This window comes from Mustelus asterias, chromosome 16 (genome assembly GCF_964213995.1).
Source record: "Mustelus asterias chromosome 16, sMusAst1.hap1.1, whole genome shotgun sequence".
Lineage (NCBI taxonomy): Eukaryota > Metazoa > Chordata > Chondrichthyes > Carcharhiniformes > Triakidae > Mustelus > Mustelus asterias.
This window is the reverse complement of record NC_135816.1, coordinates 73,440,369-73,460,355: the sequence shown is the minus strand read 5'-3', so window position 1 is coordinate 73,460,355 and position 19,987 is coordinate 73,440,369. Positions and strand designations below refer to the sequence as shown.

General features: G+C 40.3%; 1 protein-coding gene across 3 annotated transcripts in view; it reads right to left on the bottom strand.

Annotated features, from left to right (window-relative positions):
• LOC144505246 (transcription elongation regulator 1-like) overlaps positions 1-19,987 on the bottom strand; it is a 116,713-nt gene that overhangs the window by 1,562 nt on the left and 95,164 nt on the right. For all 3 annotated transcript variants that reach the window (XM_078231276.1, XM_078231277.1, XM_078231278.1), the window contains 8 exons: positions 18,492-18,581; positions 15,276-15,394; positions 12,949-13,099; positions 7,322-7,486; positions 3,983-4,165; positions 2,888-3,067; positions 1,901-1,984; positions 1,714-1,814 (listed from right to left, as the gene is read on the bottom strand). In XM_078231276.1, coding sequence (XP_078087402.1) covers positions 1,714-1,814; positions 1,901-1,984; positions 2,888-3,067; positions 3,983-4,165; positions 7,322-7,486; positions 12,949-13,099; positions 15,276-15,394; positions 18,492-18,581 — 1,073 coding nt within the window. The remainder of the gene's footprint in view (positions 1-1,713; positions 1,815-1,900; positions 1,985-2,887; positions 3,068-3,982; positions 4,166-7,321; positions 7,487-12,948; positions 13,100-15,275; positions 15,395-18,491; positions 18,582-19,987) is intronic.

Below are 19,987 nucleotides of genomic sequence, written 5' to 3'. Positions count from 1 at the left end.
CTGTTGCTGAAAGCATTGTCAATGCATCTCACCAAATGTCTTATCCAATGCACTTGTGGTTTTCATAAAATAGAACTTGTTGGAAACTGTGTTGCCCAAATTTTAAGCTGCATCAAGTTCCATTCACCCATTAGCTTCCTGTTCACAAATAACTTGAATTTCAAATTCTCATTCGCATGTTCAACTCTTTCCATGGTCTCACCCCCCCTTTCTGAAAAAAAACCCCCAACTGATGCTCAAGCATCTTAACACATCCCCCACACCTTTCACCTCTTTGGAATACCCTCCATAAATACCTCTGCCTTGCTCTCTCTCCTCCTCATAACTGAATTCTGATTACAGTTCTAGTCAGCCGTCCTGATATATCTTCCTTGACTCTGGTGTCTCATCCTTCACACCCTCGTCATGAAGTTGGAAGCCCACAAGTTGAAATACTTTATAAAAACAAGTTGCAATTGTAACACATCCCGATTGGCCAGGCAGCAGGTTTTCTTGAAGTTTTAGCTGACTCTGGATAAAATCCTAGGCTGGGATGAAGTTCAGAAACCATACAAACATATGAATTAGGAGCAGGTAGGCCATTTGGCCATTCAAGCCTTTTTCACCATTCAGTAAGATCATGGCTGATCTAATTGTGGGTTCAACACCATATTCTGCCAACCCCCAATAATCTTCGACTCCCTTGTTAGTCAAGAATCTATTTACCTTTGCCGTAAAACTATTCAGTGACCCAGTCTCCCACACTCTGGGAAGAGACAGGTTCACAGTCTCTCAATCCTCAGAGAAAAATGTTCTCCACATCTCTGTCTTAAATGAGAGACCCCTTATTTTTAAAGCATCTCCCCTAGTTCTAGCTTTTCCCACTAGGGAAAACATCCTTTCAGCATCCACCCTATCAAGCCCCATCGTGATCTTATATGTTTTAGTAAGATCATCTTGCATTCTTCTAAATGCCTATGAATACAGGTCCAGCCTTTCCAACCTTTCATAAAATAGCCGCCCCAATCCCAGGAAATCAGTTGAGAGAACCTTCCATGAACATTAAACATTACCCATTAAAGAAAGGATGGAAAGTAAATACAAAATGCCATCAACCAACAGCTGATCAACAAAGCTTCCTCCTGCTTGAAGAACGTTTTGTATCCTTGAAGGCTTATAAAATAGTTTCTTCCATTCACAAGGTTCAACACTAAAAAATGCACTTCAGTGACTGCCTTCTAATCTATTTGTAATTGCAAAACAAAACATAGATGCTATCCAACCAAAGTGCTGATCCAACTATCGGCTTCAAATAAGAATGGACCTTTTCATTCAGTTTTACTTACATGCACTTTCCTTCTCTTAGATTTATGCACCTGTGCCAATAAATAGCGCAAAGTGAGAATTACTATCCTTCAGCAAAACAAACTAGTACCCTGAATGCTTAACTGATGAAAGCGATGAGTGTGGATGGGAATGTTTTGTTGGCAAATGTACCAAAACGTGAGATACAACTTGAAACACAGGCCCAAAACAATGCACACAAAGCTGACGAGAGATTAATTTTGACAAAGTGCAGTTTCTTGCCCAACAACCTACAACGCTGCAAGTCACCTTTTACACAATAGGCAAAAACACTTCGACATCTTGTATACTGGATTGTACTGGCAATGATTACCATTAATGCAGGCAGTGAAAATGACAGATCGTCGTAGTCTGAGCTGCATTACTCACCTGTAAGTAATAAATTTGGTCTCTTTCAACAGCGTCCGAAAGTCTGCTTTGGCTGTAATGTATTTATCTCGAATGTATTCCTCAAACTCCCTTTGCTTTTTCTTAAAGAGAGCACAAGTAAGTAAGTAAGGAAGAGTACTTGGATAAAGATTGAATACTTTGCATCTTCAGCAGACATGACCATTACCCTATCACTGGAGGAGAACTTGATGCAGCGAGGGTCCTCTTTGATGACCTTTTTCACTTCCTTCCATGTAGAGGTAAGAGTAATCTACATTGCAAAAAGATTCAAACATTACAAACAAGGAGGAAACTTATTGGAAACAGCTTGCCAACCTTATAACTAAATCAGCCACATGAATATGATGGCTACAAAAGCTGATTAGAAGCTGGGTATTCTACAACAGATGACTCACCTCCTGACTGCCCAAAGACTTTCCACACACTACAAATCAGGAGTGTGATGGAAGACTCTTAACATTCCTGGATGAGTGCAGCTCCAACAACATTCAAGAAGCTTGACACCATCCAGGACAAAGCCACCTGCTCAATTCACTATTTTAAGCATTTATATCCCCCCCGCCACCGCAATGTAACGTGACCTACAGCACCTCATTAAGGCTCCTCTGACTCCTAAACCTGTGATTTCTACCACCTACAAGAACAAGGGCAGAAGGTGCATGCGAGTATCTTTACTGGCATGTCAGACACCATTGTGACTTGGAAATATTACTACTGGGTTAAATGTGCAGCAATGGTTCACAATCAACTTCTCAAGGCCGGTTAGCAACAGCAATTGCACAAAAACTGTTTTTCTCCCTGCCCTATCAGTCTGTCTTGTTCTTCTGATTTAATTGTTTAACATTTGTGAAAATGCCCTACAACTACTTTAGAAATGATTACCATTTACTTGCATTATAGTTAATTCAGTATAAAAGGTAGGTTTACATTTTTTGATGATGAAGCACTGCAAAATTCAATTATAAAAAGGGATACAATATTTAAGTAATATTTCTTGACTTATAAAGTGCATAAACATACACAAATATGCCCCTATTCATGGTCCACAAAGAACAGACTTCCATAATATATGGACACATTTCATGTTACCACGGAGAGAAGATACATGAAGATTCAGAAGGAAAATTATCAACCATGAACTAGTCTCACTCACTGCTGAGGTTTCATCCAGAAGCTGCCTAAAATGCTCTCTCTTCTTCTTTGTAAGTGCCTCTATGTGCTCACTGAATAATTTTTCCTTCTCTTCTCGTTCCAGTAGTGAAGCAGATTCCCAGCGGTGATCTTTACGAAGGGTCCTCCGGGTATCAGACCATGTGACATCAGAAGAACGGACCTGTGGAACCCAAGAGGAGCATGAAGAAACACTGCTTTTGTGAAAAGGGTTGAAAAGTGCTACATGTGGCAAATGTGAAGTTAAAAAAACAAACAAACATTAGTTAAGGCAGAAGGTTAAAAAGGACACTGAGGTGACCTAATGTGAGTTTACGAAGGGAACAACAAAGCTGCCTGTGGACAATCGCTAAGATTGTCAAATCGCTAAGAAGGTCAAAGACATTTAGCAGTAAAGGAAGCAAAGTTAAACTTTTCCCATGAAAAGGTAATGAAGGCATCAGTTACCAGTGAGGATAACTTCAAGTATATAGCATAGAAGAACTCAAGGGAAAACAAGATGAGCTTCTGGGGAGAAGTGAGATGAAGGGACATGTTGAGAAGGTCGATACATGGGATTAATCTATGAAAAGGGCACAGACATGTTGGACAAAATGACCTTTGCCGTGCTTCCAGAAAACTTGCATATAACTGTATTTTGTGGAGTTTGATGCCCTGAAAATTGCACACTTTGTCAGGCTTTCTAATAATGCAAAACTTCAAAAAGCAAATTAAACTCACCAGATTCAAGCTGCTATGATCGGAAATAAAAGCAATTCAAACAAAATAAAAACCTCAATGTAGCATGCTGAGTGAGTTACATTTGATCTGCAAATCTTTCAGCGATGGACAAGCCTCTATATCAACATCTAGCTACAGTAATGATTAAATGTGATTTCAAAACAAAAACTCATCCAATTCCATCCAAGGGAAATAAACGCGCCCCAAGTAACAATAAGTGGCCAGGAAATTAAATAATAATAGTTTGGTACTATTTTTATTGCAAGTCAAACCCAAATCCCATCGGATGTAAATGGACACAACGAAGGATTGTACACTGACTTCTGAGCACATCTAACTTTGGACACAGGCTTATTACCATATCAGACAACAAGGCTTTGAAATTCTGGATAGCTTCCTCTCTCTTGTGCTGTTCACGTTCCCGATCAATTTCCTTGGTCTGCTCTGAGCGAGCTTTCTGAACCTCTCTCTCCCGCTCTCGCAAACTTGCTTCTATTCGTGCTTGGCGCTCCAGTTCCTTCTCCTTATCGGAGTCTATGTGCTGTTAAGGGGGCAGGGAGGAAGATAGAAAGACAGTGGGGTTACAGAATGACTTGTGACTTTAAACAAATCAGCTCATTTTATTGCTACAAAAGTACATTTTTTTTAAATTAAGTGGATTAAATGAAAGGTGTGACCCATTGTGAAGTGCACATCCAGGCAGGAAACAGTAGGCAAGATAATACAATGCTAACAAATAACCCAACATCTCATAATAGTACCAGAAAAACTACAGGATTATGCAATGCTCTTCCTGGTGATATTCTTCAATTATCTTTGCAAATTGCTCTTCATCACTAGCCACGACCAACACCAGATGCAGCTAACATTTTGAAATTCAAATTCAGTTACGCCACTGGACATACAGTTGATGTGGACATGGCATGTAAATGACACAGACACACCACTGTACTTTACAGAAATCCTGACAACACTGTTCCAGCTAAACTTTAAATAAAAAAATTTCAAGCTATGGGTGGACATAGCTGGCAAGCATGAAATTTAATACCCGTCTCCAGTTGCCCTGAGAGGGTGATCACTTCAAAGTCAGTTAAGTTTCAATCACATTGATGGGGGACTGGAGTCACATTTAGGTCGGATATGCAAGGTCATTAAAGGTACAATTTTATGACAATCTGCCAACTTTGTCACTTTTAAAGGCACCAATTTTAAAAAATCTAGATTAAAAAACACATAATTCAAGATCTCAAACTGCTGCAGTGGTGTTTGAATGAATGGTCTCGGGATTATTAGACCAGTAACATAACCACACCACCACTGTACCTGCAGTGATAATCCAATCTTCCAGTCAATCCAGAAAACCACATGGCTACAAAAAGGCTTTTGACAGTATTTAAGATACTCAAGAGGTAAATTAAACGCATGAACATAATTCTTCCTTCACTGTCCCATCGCTGCATTTTCTTTGCCTACCTGCTGGTTCCGACAGGTACAGGATGTGAAAGTCTGAAGCATGCTGTGAAGCTGCTGCTTATGCCATACAGATCTGGAATAAGTAGCTATTAGCAGGTTCTTGTATAGGAACACCTGCGGCAAGCACTCCAATCTGTTACTGGAACGCTCTTTGGCCCTGTCACTCAAGTAACTCCGAAAGCCCTGCCAACTAATCTAAAACCCAGCAAAACAAAGATGGCAATGGAAACAACCTAATGGAATTAGCCTCCAGAATTATGCATAATTCAAGACATTCATCAGCATTGTGGTCATATATACTACAAAAGTAAAGTAGCCAAAGAACAAATATTGCAAATGGCTTTGCTTGCATTGTTTTTTTGATCCCCTTCTCCTCTCTAGAGACAATTATCTTCACTGGTTCACAATCCAGGAGTAACGACTTGCCATTCTTCAGTATCTCACCCCATTGATCATTCCTCATATGAATATTGCAGAAGAGACATGTTCATAGAATCCCTACAATGCAGAAGGAGGCCATTCGGCCCAATGAGTCTGCACTAACAACAATTCCACCCAGGACCTATCCTTGTACCCCCATGTAATCCCCCTAACACTAAGGAGCAATCTCACCCAGACCTGCTCCCCGTAACCTCAAGTATTTATCCTGCTAATCCCCCTAACCTACACATCTTGGGACAATAAGGGGCAATTTAGCATGGCCAATCCACCTAACCTACACATCTTTGGCATGTGGGAGGAAACTGGACCACCCGGAGGAAACCCATGCAGACATGGGGAGAATGTGCAAACTTCACACAGTCTCCCGAGGCCAGAATTGAACCCGGGTCACTGGCGCTGTGAGGCAACAATGCTAACTACTGTGCCACCGTGACACCCCGTGTTGCCAAAGGATTTTTCCTTGCACTCATCAGGACAAGCACAAGGCGGCCAAATTTCAGACAATCATAATTTATACTACAGGAGAAAAGGGCAATTATTGGTTGGCAAGTCAACCAATTTCCTCCCACATGGCAAGTCAACTCTGATTGACTGAGGTGTTGCCATGGAGGAAGCAACAGGGAACTATTTGCTCCCCAATCTCCCAGGTAATTCAAGAAAAGTCCTTTTGTTTGCAGAGAATGGGTCCCTGAATGGGTCCCATATATAGGAATATATGTTGCTTCTCGTAAGTGTAAATGAGCTTCAGTTTGAACTCGACTAATTATCTTAAATTGATTAGTATAGCTATTAGCACACTCAGGATTGTTCAGCAAGTGCTGCCCATTGCCGAACTGCATCTAACAGTGGATATCTAATTTAGAATTTTGCCGCGAGTCCAAAAACACATTTTGCCTACCGCACAGTTGAGCAAAGTTGTGTGTGAATTTCAGTGCTAGTGCCTTGAAGGGTACATAGGCAAAATGTTCCAACGATTGGCCAAGCAAATAAATCAGCATGTTCCTCAGTTGGTCATAATAGCAGAGTTTAGGCCATACTAACTAGACCTTGCTTACAAAACTAAAACAAAACCTCTCCTGTTAGATATGATTCCACGACTGGGCAGCATTTTCTGAACAATCCTGAGTGTGCTAATAGTTAAATGAACAAATTTAAGATAAGTCAAGCTCGTAACATGGATCATTTGCTAGAAGTGACACATTTCAAACACATGGATACAGCTTCTGCAAACAGAGGGAATATGTTCAAGCCTTGCAACTTTTTTTAAAAAATCACTTGGGAGCTTGGGGTATCTATTGTTCCCTATTGCTTTCTCCATGACATGTCCCCGCTGATTAGAATCAACTTGCCAACCAATTTTCTTTGTGGTATAAATTGGTTTGATCATTTGAAATTTGGCATTCTTACGCTTGCCTTGATGAATGAAAGACAAAAAGCTTTGCCATTATGGTCCCTTATCAGCAATATTCAAGTTCTGTACTGGTAAGCAATGGTTCGTTTGAGTGTTGGTGGCTTTTGGACCAAGGAGACTCTGTCAGCTCAATCCTGGCCATGTCTCCACGCCTATACAGCTGAATTCTAGTTAATATCAGGGATCACTATCAGGAACAGGAGACCTCACTACCCTAAACCCATAGAAGGAAAACAACAACAACTTTTGCTCATAGCTGCTAAGTCTGTCAAGACCACTGCTCGTCTACATGACTCAGTGGCATACGTGACAATGACCCACTAAGTCAACGAAAAGTGCACAAGCATGGCTATCCAATGTGCAATGCCTTACCTTGGCCAGTTTCTCCATATACTGCTTAAAGAAATCCTCCCTTAGCCCAGAGCTATCCACAGCTTTGTAGCGCGAGTCACTCTCAAATTTCTCCTTCACTTTGCTCCAGCGTAATTGACTGTCCAGGTGGTGCTCAGACAGCATGTCAAAGAAGTTGCCCTTTATCTGCTCAGTATTAAGTTGGATAGAGGAGTCGACGAGGGGAGAGATGAAGAGTAAATCCAAGTCAGGAAGCAGTTTTGTAATTGTGTTATATTAGTCACCACTAAATTACTCACTTACCTCACACTGAAGGAAAGTGAATACACCCTCCACACTCAAATTAACTTATTTAATAAAATATGCCTTATGGCTCAGAAGACTAACATGTATTTTGTAGAACTATGCCTAGTTAATAGAAGATCCCTTACTTGTTTAGGGACAGGGTGTTTATAGTTTTATCAAACCCTAGCAAGTTAATAGTAAATATCAGTTTTAGCTCTACCGAATTAGCCTTTTAAACATAGTTTGTGGGGTTTTTTTGATGCTGCTAATGCATTCATTTTATGCAATTTGTCTGTCTTTACACATTGGACGACTTAATTTTTCAATCTACCTTCGCTCATTGTTCAAACCACTGGCATCACATGTAGCAGCTTAGTCAGTGGGATGTTCCACAATGCCGATCAATACTGCTCTAGGATTCAAAGTTACAATCTAGTGAAGCTGGGCTGATTGCTGCCCAGCTCAAGACAGGGGTACTACTCTGGCAGCCAGAGACGGAAAGCTCACAAAAGGACAGCAGACGACAGACAGGGTCAGAATGTCAGGGCACCAAAGGGTTTCAAACCAGTGATCATTCCGTTTTGAAGGGCATATTGCTTGTCCCCTTAATTAAAACCTTCCAAACTGATTTAAAACTAACTTCAATCAATTACAAATTAGATATTCATTTCTGCATTTGGACCAAAGCAAATTCTGTGATTGGACACTACTTTCAGACAATCCACTTCCATAAAAGTGGACTGGAGTAGAATAATCTCATTGTTTAAGGATCATTTTGAAGTTAGATACCAATACAGTAGCTTCAGGCAATTTGTGTACAAAATGGCTGAAATTCATCACAAATTAAAAAGTTCAGAAATATCTGTACAATTGTTTTGTATAAATCCACAACTAGTGGAAACAGATTTTTAAAAACATGATATAGATATAAAAAATAAACATTTGAAATCAATCCAAGCTTTAAAATGCTATGAACATTGTAGCTGATTTTAAAGTACTGGGGGCTTTAAGTGCAAGATTAAATTAACACACACCAACTTCAATGCAGTCTATATCATTGGGGATTGTATATAACTATCAGCTAAGGTAATTACTTATTAGTGTTTTAAATTAAGCATATAATCAGTATACGGATGGTGAAGCTTGCTGAGTCTATAACTGGTTAAATTGTCAACTGATTCAGTGCTTTCCCCCGTTGAAAATAAATAACGCAATACTAAAGAACTGGGCAGCATGGTGACATAGTGGTTAGCACTGGTGCCTCAGTGCCAGGGACCCGGGTTCAATTCCAGCCTCAGGTCGCTGTCTGTGTGGAGTTTGCACATTCTCCCATGTTTGCATGGGTTTCCTCCGGGTGCTCCGGTTTCCTCCCAAAGTCAAAAGATATGCAGCTTAGCTTGATTGGCCATGCAAAATTGATCTTAGTGTCAGGGGATTAGTGGGGTAAACATGTTGGTTTATGGGGATAGGGCCTGGGTGGGATTGTGGTTGGTACAGACTTGATGGGCTGAATGGCCTCTTTCTGCACTGTAGGGATTCTATGATTTGACTATGATTCTGTAATGTATTTAATAAAATTTCTGTCTCTATTTGGGAACTTATTCAAAAAAATATTTTTTAAACAGGTAGAATAGAACAATGTTGTTTCATACTGGTAACACAATTCCAATCACTTTTCCACATTAAGTTTGAAAGTTATTTCAATAGGACACCTCAGAAATAAAGCTGTGCTTATATATTAGAAATAACAGACTGAAAATTGAATAGGAATAGAAGGAACATGCAATTGATAAGCTCAGCTGGTGTTGAAGTGCCAAATGTGAACTTGTTTAATGTCACTTCCTCAGTGAATTCTATACTCAAAGCAAGGTAATGTCAGTGCTAATGAAAGGGACATTGTTCAGCACCCAAGGTCAGGTGCTCACAATGTATTGCAAACCAAGCCCCAGCATGGCGCCACTCAACAAGTTTGGCCATTTAGTGGCAAGTTTTAGACTATTATGCTGCGCATTACACCCAACAATTCCTGGCCAATGTTCATCTCAAGTTAAAAGGTGCACTAGGCTTTAACTAATTAAAATCAATGATTTGCTTAAATGTGTTAAAAATGGCCCAGCCTGCATGAAACAGTACCAGAAAAATCTGCAAGCAGACAGAAGGGACCACACTGCCATATTCCTATAGCCCTGGCAAGCTACCAGACATATTGGGGGGAATTTTCCCGTCCCACCCGCCATGAGAATTGTAGCAGGCAGGGGGCGGACGATGCAACGGTCTGTTGACCTCGGGTGGGATTTTGCAGTTTTGGGGCGAGTACAGCCAGAAAATCCCACCTATTATGTTGTTTGCATTCCATCCATTTAAAATTTTCTCTCCACTTCATTCAAAGGTGTCTACCCTTTGAGGTCTGGTTCCATGAGCTGATTCAACTAGCCACTCTTTGTGCCCATATTGAAGCTTATTTGACTGCATCATAGCTGTGCTCAGCCTGACTCAATATCCACACTTCTAACAGGGAATGCTGACTAATACCAGGAGAGCAATGTTTCCTGACAATACAAAGCTAGGTGGGAATGAGTGTTGTAAGGAAGACACTAAGTGGCTACAGAGAAACAGACAGGTTGAGTGAGTAGGTAACAAGGTGGCAGATAAATTATAATGTGGGAGGTGTGAGGTTATTCACTTTAGTAGTAAGAAAAGCAGATTATTTAAAAGATGTGAAACTTACAAATGCTGATGTTCAGAAAGAATTGAACATGCTAGTACAAGGAACACAAAGTTAGCATGCAGGTACAATATGCAATTAGGAAGACAAAAGTCACTGCCTTTATTGCAACGGGATTGGAATTTAATATTAAGTCTAGCTACAATCTACAGAACTTTGATGAGATAACTAAAGGACTATGTGCTGCTCTGTTGAGTAAGGATGTATTTGCCTTGGGAATGGTACAGCGAAAGTTCACAAGATTAGTTCTAGGATAAGAGGGTTGTCCTCTGATGAGAGATTGAGTCCTTTATTCTCTGGAGTATAGAAGAATAAGGAGCAATCTCACTGAAACACCCAAGATTCTAAGGAGCTGGAGAGGATGTTTCTGCTGACTGAGGAATCCAAAACATAGTGGCACAGTTTTAGGATAGGCAGAAACCATTTAGAACTGAGATGGGGAGAAATTTATTCACCCTTTGTAATGACAAAACTTTAGGCGTGTCTACCCAGAGGGTTGGGGATGCTCCATTGTTGAATACTTCTAAGATTTTTGAGTTATCGGGGATTCAATTAGTATGCAGAGTGGGTAAGCAAATGGAGTGGAGGTAGAAGATAAGCCATGATTGTTTGCACAACAGGCTTGAGGGAATAATTTTTCAACTCCAGCTCATAATTTTTTATCCTTAAAATAATTACAATGGTACTGGGGGTGTGGGATTTTAGATACACGGGCAGATTAGTGATGATGGGGTTTACCTTAAAGAAGAGAAGAGCAACAGGCAATTCGATAGAGGTGTTCAAAATCATGAGTAGGCTGGACAGAGTGAAAAGATTTAGATTGGTGGAAGAATTGAGAACTACAGGCCACCATCTGAAGGAATTGGCAAAAGAACCAGAGGCGAAATGAGAAGAAAACCCTTTTTAACACAAGGGGCTGGCTGGAATCAGGAATTCACTACCCAAGAGTGGGGCAGCTTCATTCATAGCTTTCAAAAGGCAATCAGATGATGTGAAGAAAGAAGATGCTACAGGGAAAAGAACAGGAATTAGCTGAGCTGTTCTTAAGACAGCAAGCACTGACAATGACTGAAATCGGGATGGCCTCCTTCTGTGGTGTAACCAATGATTCTATGTTTCTAGGAGTGGGAACCACTCTTGATTTCACCAACTCTTAGCTCCCATGTCAATCTAGGGCATTGAGGTAAATTGCAGCAATTATTGAGCTGAGCATAGTCTGCAGCCAAGTCGCATGCTGCCCAATGAAACCAAGCCACCCCTGGAGCTACAAACCTATCTATTTTTACCTGTTACAATGCGCCAGTTTTTCAGAGGCACAATGTGCAAGAATGAAGGGGATCAGAAAGGGGCATGGAGGAAAGAAGCACCATGTAAAATAAAGCATTTTTGTTTCAGTAATTCAAGAAATGTACCATAGAGCAATATTCAAAGACTGAGAAAGCTTCACAACATGTTCCGATACTATTACATATTATAACTTGTTAAAGTATAACAAGACTAATTACAAATAGAAACACAAGTTAAAATACCTTTACAAGAGTTAGCAATAGAATAAAAGGTAATGGTTGAACATGATCTGGCTCTATCCAGATCTATTTTTTTTTTGATTGTTTTGTCTTAACACATTTCTGGGCACAACTCTCACTTCACAAGGAAAAGAACTAAAAAAATGTAAAGTACCAGAGCTGCGGGAGGCTAAAGTCACCACACAGAGAAACACCAATTCTTTCCTCACTAGGGATTCCCATAATACTTTGCTTGTCAGTGATTGACAGCTGTCAGACTGAACTGATTGATAGGCCGCACAGCACAAAACTGTAAAGACTATTCTCGTTATAAAACAGAATACATAAAATGGTTACAAAAGGGCTTGAGAAAACATCAAAATGCAAAGATCAACAAGTTACAATTTTAAAAACATTTTATAAATAAACATGCATTTTCAAACAAAAACATTTATACAGGTAAAAAATCTTTACTGTAGTACTGCAGTCAAATTTAAATTAAGCAATATATTTACTATTTTCAAATCCATTTAACATATTACCCTCTGAAAAGCATAATCATTATAAGCAGCTTCAGTCAAGACTTCTAAAAAAGAATATAAAAAATGTTAACGTTCATTTGTTAATTATTCTTTATATAATTTATGGACAAAATTTACATGAATAGCAGTTATTTAACATTCTCCTGTTGCATATGTCACAAATGATTAGGCTTCAGAGGTTGAAAGAGTTGCATTCGCACAGCACACAGGGACTAATGGGAAGGCTGCAGTGTGTTGCTATCGTAATGTTATTGATGCCTCCTCCCTACCAAGCTGCATCCCAGTGGAAACCACATCCCCAGGGCACTTGACACCACGGCAATACGACATTCAAAACTCATTAATTTTTAACACACGACCTTTATTTTTGATACGCACTGATATACACTTTGGATTTCCCCCCCCCCCCCCCCCCCTCGAAAGATAAAACTGCTGCCAGGAAACCCGACAAAGAAAGAAGTGCACTCTGAAATATACGAATACTCATTAAAAAAGGTAGATTTAGGTTAGCATGGTTTCTGTTGGGAGAGTCTGGTGTCCCTTACATTCGCACTCCCACCACTCACTCCACTGGAACTACAACCACCTTACCTTCTCTGTCCGACTCTTCGAGTCTTCTTTCTCTCGCTTCCTCACACTGGTAATAAACTCGATAAACATACTTTCCCGATCCTTCATCTTTTCAATAGCTTTGAATCTGGAGTCTTTGCCATATTTAGCAGCAAAGTCACTGAATGTGGATCTAGAAATTAAAATTTGTGAAGTATTTTCAATTTGGAAACCATGAGATTTGGAATGGGTATCTTTAACATAAAAAAACAAATTATATTAACAAACCAGAGAAGGGAATTTGGCCAGTCAAACTTACTCTGACACCTTTTTAGTTACGGCAGCTTCAGTAACTACATGCTGCTTTTTCTTCACATCCCTTAATTCCCTATTTCTTTTCTTAACATTTCAATTGACTTGGCATTTGCAACCTTCTGGGACAGGGTATTCTCAAAACGTTCGTAAAGGTTTTTCTGAATTTTCCTTTAATCAGCTGAGATAAAATTTGACGATTGTGTTGCCTTGTGTTTGATAATACTCCTGTGATGCATCTTAGGATGTTTTTTTCTTTTAAAGATGCATTATAAATGCAAGTTGTTGTTGTTGCACTACAATAAGGCGATTCTATTTTCTTGGCTGACGCAGCAGTTTATACTTGAATCAATCAGGCAATCAAGGATTATGGGGATAAGGTGGGAAAGTGGAGTTGAGGATTATTATATCAGAATCAGTCATGATCTCATTGAATGGTGGAACAGACTCGATTGGCCAAAAGGCCTACTTCTGCTCTGACATTTTATGATAATATCCTCCCCATCAAAATTGTGTAATTTTATTAACTCTTTCTGACGTGCATGAAAGCAACAGTATGAAGCAAGAGGATCTGGCCCTCTCAAGGCATTATACTCTTGGTTGGATTATTGCTCCAGTGGTTGGTGCCAGTTGCCCTTCAGGACTTCACCAAGGTTGCCATCCTTGGCTTAGAGGTCGAAATGGAAAGTGTCAATGGTGGAACATGAAGCTGACTGATGTGTGGACGGAGTGCAAGTCCACAAAGCCCATTCTGCTGAAGAGCCAACTGAAGATGCAGTGGTCAAGACCAAAAGCCTAGCTGATTTTCATATGCCTCAGCACTGTAGGGGACTGAAGCCAATTAGAGTCAACAGAAATGATTCCTTTGATACAATTGCTGGGGGGCACACATGCCGGTTGGCCTTATCCCACAACACCGTCAGGGAGTCACACAATTGGTTAAACATTAGTTCCATTTCTCCAACCCACATCCATTTGTCTCACACAGGGGTTTCATGCATTTTATGGACACCAATTCATGAGATAATATTATGCTAATCCTTTTAGAGGCATCAGTTCGTTCTAAATTGAGTTTAATCCAACTTGATCTTAAATTTTAATTATGTCCCATCTTATTGATGAAAAGGTGAGTCATCCAGGGCTATAATTCAAAACACTTCAATTTTATAATATGCATTTGCAATATGAAAAACAGCTCAAGATATTATCCTTGGAAGGCTATGATTCCCTACCAAAAGGTTACAGGACATAATAGATCAGAAAACTTGTAAATTAAGGGTTCAAGTCCATTAATACAAATGAATAACATTTCTTACAGACATTTTATGAAGTGCTGAACACTTTAGTATAAACTTAGAAGTTCAAAGGGAAAGGAAATTCTGAGGCAAGAACTTTTTGTTCAAGGTCTTCTTCCTTGAACATATTATGAACCTTTGATATAGAGGTGTAGAAAAAGTCCACTTTCTCATCTGATAACCAGTTTGTGGCACCTTCACCACAAAGCTGCTCTGCTAGCATTTATGGGAAGAATTTAATTCAAAAGCAGGCAGATCTTGAGAGATGTTCCACAGTCACTTGACCATAGGGAGTGAGTAGACTGCAGTATCAAACCTGAGGTACAGGCAGTCTCCAGCTGACTCCAAAGCTGGAGACCCTTAACCAACATTAACAGAATCATTCTACTCACAGGGGAAGCCGTTCCCAATCACAGATACCACCAAACCTACTTTGGGAAGGAGGCCCGCAACTGGCACCAAATTCAACATTATTCGAGCCATACAACCAAGAGTTGATCTGATGAAGGAACACAGTTAATCCAATTCAGCAAACATCTGAGATACAGAGGTATTAACTTGGTACACAGAATGGTGGTAAAAGTTTGGCCCAAAGCAATGGTAGTAGGTAGATTTTAAAAAGCAATTTGGTTAAGTATGGTGAACTCCAACCCCCAAAAACGGGACACAGAACAAGAATGCTAAAAATGTAAACTGTAAAGATGACAAGGAGACAATGGCACTTCAAGACTTTGCACTGAAATGGAATCCAGGAGCACTTACCTGGGAGTTAACTTTGCATCCTCCAGTAACTTTTTGAAGTCCTCTTTGGATTGTTGGAGTTTGTTTTTCTTTTCCTTTCGCTCTTCTTCAGCTCTAGTTTTTACATACTGGTCAAAAACCTGTTGAGTCAAAGTTCGGGATCTATTTCACTTTTCACCTACAACACTGATGATGCACCAACCTAGTACCTAGACTTCTATCAATGTGACTGGGAACTAAGATAAGGCTGGATGGACACTTTCTTCCATTTTATATGAAGACATTAGGGGATCAGTACCGTCAGAATAAAGCAAACTTGTACACTAATAGTAAAGAGGTTTAACACAAGCACAGTATTATACAAGGATTCTGAAAGTAAATCATCTTTCTACAAATAATTGCTAATTTTATAAACTAGGATAAGCACTTGGAATTTTGGGAACCTAGTATCAACATCAAATACAATTCCATTTATCTGGTGCTCTCAATGTAGCAAAATGTCCCAAGGCACTTCACAAGTAATTGTCAAACAAAATGATACCAGATTCTACAGGGAGATATTAAGTCAGGAGACCAAAGCCAGAGGCTTTAAAGGATTCTTAAAGGAGGGAAGAAAGATAGAGAAGCAGAGAGGTTTAGAAAAGAAATTTAGATGTTCAGGGGTTAGGCAGCTGAAAGCACAGCCATAAAATATAGTCGCATGTAATGCTACAGGAACGTGATATTTTCTAGATCAACCATGGGCCCCTGAGCAATAGCACCGTACTCTATGTGGATGTTCACCCACAAAGAATTGAGTGACAAATGCCCAAACCTATTCTGGAAGGCCAAATAAAGAGAATTCACAATAAATTGCAGAATTGTTACAGCACAGAGAGGCCTTTCAGCTTGCGCTAACTCTCCATAGGTACAATTTATCTAGTGCCTGCTCCTCATATCGTGCACTTACAGATAAAAAGAGATTCCCTCTTGAATGCTTCGACTGAACTTGCTTTCACTTCCAGGCACTGCATGAAATAGGTTTTCCTCATGCCCCCATTTTATTTTGCCAATTATCTTGAATGGTACGATATTGAGAAGTACAGAGTAACATTGGAGTGCATGTTCCTCTGAAGGTGGCTAGACAGGTAGATAAGGTGGTCAATAAGGCATACTTGCCTCTATAAGAGACAGTGCAGAATACAAGAGCTGAGAAGTTATTCTGGAACTGTATAAACAATTTGTTTGGCCACAGTTCTGGTCACCGCACTATAGGAAAGATGAGATTGTAATTGAGTGTGCAGAGGAGATTTGAGAATGTTACCTGGACTAGAGAATTTTAGTTGCGAGGAAAGTTTGAATAGACTAGTGTTGTTTTCTTTGAAATGGAGGAAGCTGAGGGGAGACCTAACTAAAGTGTATAAAGTTCTGAGGGACCTAGATAGTGAATAGGAAGATCCTATTCTCCTCGACTGATGAGTCCATAACCTGGGGACATAAATTGTTAACTTTTACCCTAAATCTAAGAGGAAACCCCAAGTGTAATATTTTGTTTAAATTGTACTCTGCCAACATTTCAGGTAAGCTGCGCAGCAACCTTAAAAGTCACATAGGCTACACACAAAATCCCTTTAAGTCACCACAGAAAATAACTTAAAGGCACGCACACTTAAATAAGTCAAACATTCTAAAAAAGGTGCATGTCGCTCAGTGCCCTTGGCATCCACTCCGAATAGTTGCAGTAACATTTACAGAATACAACAGTGCAAGCTTTCTCGTCTATAGAAACAGAAACTAGGAGTAGGACATTCAACCCTTCAAGTCTACTCCGCCATTCATTTTGATCGTGGCTGATCATCGAATTCAATATCCTGATCGCCACCCTCCCCACTTCCTCCCATATCCCTTGATTCCTTCAGGCCCAAGAGATTTATCTAATTTCTTCCTGAAATCAGACAACGTTTTGGCCTCAACTACATTTAGTGTATTCCACACATTCATCACCCTCTGGGTGAAGAAATCTCTCCTCACCTCAGTTCTAAAAGGTTTACCCCTTATCCTCAAACTATGACCCTTAGTTCTGGACTTCCCCACCACTGGGAACATTCTTTCTGAATCTACCTTGTCTAACCCTGTCAGAATTTTATAAGTTTCGATGAGATCCTCTCTCACTCTTCTAAACTCGAGTGAATATAATCCTGGTGATGCCACAGCTAGAGTACTGTGTGCAGTTCTGGTCGCCACATTATCATAAGAATATGATTGCACTGGAGGGCATGCAGAGGAGATTTACCAGGATGCTGCCTGGGATGGAACATTTAAGTTAAGAAGAGAGGTTGGATAGGCTGAGGTTATTTTCGTTGGAGAAGAGAAGACGGAGAGGCAACCTGATCGAGATGTACAAGATTATGGACAGAGTGGATAAGGAGCAGCTATTCCCCTTAGTTGAAAGGTCAGTCACGAGGGTATACAGGTTCAAGGTGAGGGACAGGAAGTTTGGGGGGGATGTGAAGAAAAACCTTTTTACCCAGAGGGCGGTGACGGTCTGGAATGCGCTGCTTGGGAGGTTGGTGGAGGCGGGTTGCTTCCCATCTTTTAAAAAGAATCTGGATGAGCACTTGGCACATCATAACATTCAGGACTGTGGGCCAAGTGCTGGCAGGTGGGATTAGGTGGGAGTTCAGGTGTTTCTAGTGCAGACTCGATGGGCCAAAGGGCCTCTTCTGCACTGTATGATTCTAACCGACTTAGTCTCTCCTCATATGACAGACCTGCCATCCCAAGAATCAGCTTGGTAAACCTTCACTGTACTTTCTTTACAGCAAGGACACCAAAATTGCACACAATACTCCAATGTGGCCTCACTGCCCTATACAGTTGCAACAAAACATCCCTATATTCAAATCCTCTCGCTATGAAGGTCAACAGAACATTTGCCTTCTTTACTGCCTGCTGTACCTGCACTCTTACTTTCAGCAATTGATGCACGAGGACTCCAAGGTCTGAGTATTCACAGCCCTCAATTTGCGCCCATTCAAGTGATAGGTGGCCCCAGTCAAGATGTCAGTGGGTTGCCAGTACTTGTGGAACTGAACTGCAGCAAGACATAGCTCTTTAATGAAACTGAGAAAGGAATAGCTAACAAAAAACAGTAACATGTTGCCAACCTGGTTCTGACTCCGTCTTTTAATTAATGGAGGTTTTGTGAGCTTGATACACTCTCATCCCTAACAGTGCAGATGATTGTTCTGCTGTTACCTGCTTTCTTTCCTTTGGATTCAGGAGGAGATATCTGGGATCAAAAACAATCTTGTGGAGTTCCTTCTCCCATGTAGAGAATGCAGAGACCTAAAAGAACCAAGAGAAAAACAAAAACAACTGTGCTGAATTCATCCTTAATACTTAAGCATCGGAAATCAGCAAAGAGGAAGTTATCTGTACATGGGACTGAACTGTGAAAATAAATCTTGACCCCTCTGCACTTCCACTGATGTACAAAATCCATGGCTAAAAGGAAATAGATTAAACCAATTTCCTTTAATTGCCAAAATGAATAAAATGAAGCAACCTCGAGGTGAAACACCAAACACCATGTTCCAAGTTTAGACCTAGTCTCAGTTGATTTTAGTGAGAACAACCAAATCTTTTCCATTACCCATGGCAACCTTGGGGCGAGGTGAAAATAGGAAAAGAAAAGTGGTTTGTCGTGCGATTACCATTGAAAGGTACAAAGTGAAAGTTAGTAGAGTACAGGATTGGGATTCCCAGTGATGCTCTCCACAGTTAAATAGCCTCTCAACACTCATGTTAAGGCCACGTCAATGAGATGTCAGAGGGTTGCTAGTGCCTCTGGGTCTGTACCTTAACTAGTACTTAAGGCCTTAAAGGAAGGGAAGTTAGATAGATTCTTTACAATGATCAAATCAAGTTCAATCATCTTCACAATTTCACCTTAAATGACAACAGCACCTATATCTATTGGAAAAAGCAAGCAACAGTGGGGATGCTGACAATTTCCCCACTAATTGGCCTCGAATTCCACTGAACAATTATGATATCAGTCAACTAGTTTCTCATTAAAAGATCTACCACCGGGTGACATTTAAAATGACCGCAGTGGGAGCTCCCATGGAGGCAAAGCCTTGAAGTTTAATCTTTTGATTGCAAGTTCTGTTAGCTCTTTTTATGCTACAGTGCATAAATTAAGAGAAATCCTTTGGGCAAAGAAGCACCTGAAGCTCATGCAATGAAACCTTGCAAGCACGATGTTGGAGAAGATGCTGTGAGAAAGGAGTGAAGATAAAATAGAGGAACACTCCTGGAGAAGTATAACTGAGGAAACTGGGGGTAAAATTAACTGATCTTACCCTGGGGTTACTGTCATCTATTAAAACAAACACAACACTACTTGTTTAAAAATGCTATTTTATTTAATGAGCATTACTACCACCCCCGCCCCCCAAACAGCCCAGTGTCACATCAAATACGAGTCCAGGCTTTAGTCAGTGTGGCCTCAATTACAAAGCAGGCACGGTTTATTGCATCTCAAGTGCCGATATCAACAGACTTTGGTGTTCATTTAAGATTCATCTGCAAGGAGACAATAGAATTTAAAAATGGCTCATACCAAACCCTTAGGATCAGAAATTTCAAACAGGACAAGCCAGAAAAAGAATCAAGACTTAATAGCCTTGGTTTCCATAGCTGCCTTGTCATGGTTCAGGGACTGTACTAGGTTTTCAGACCATAGATTC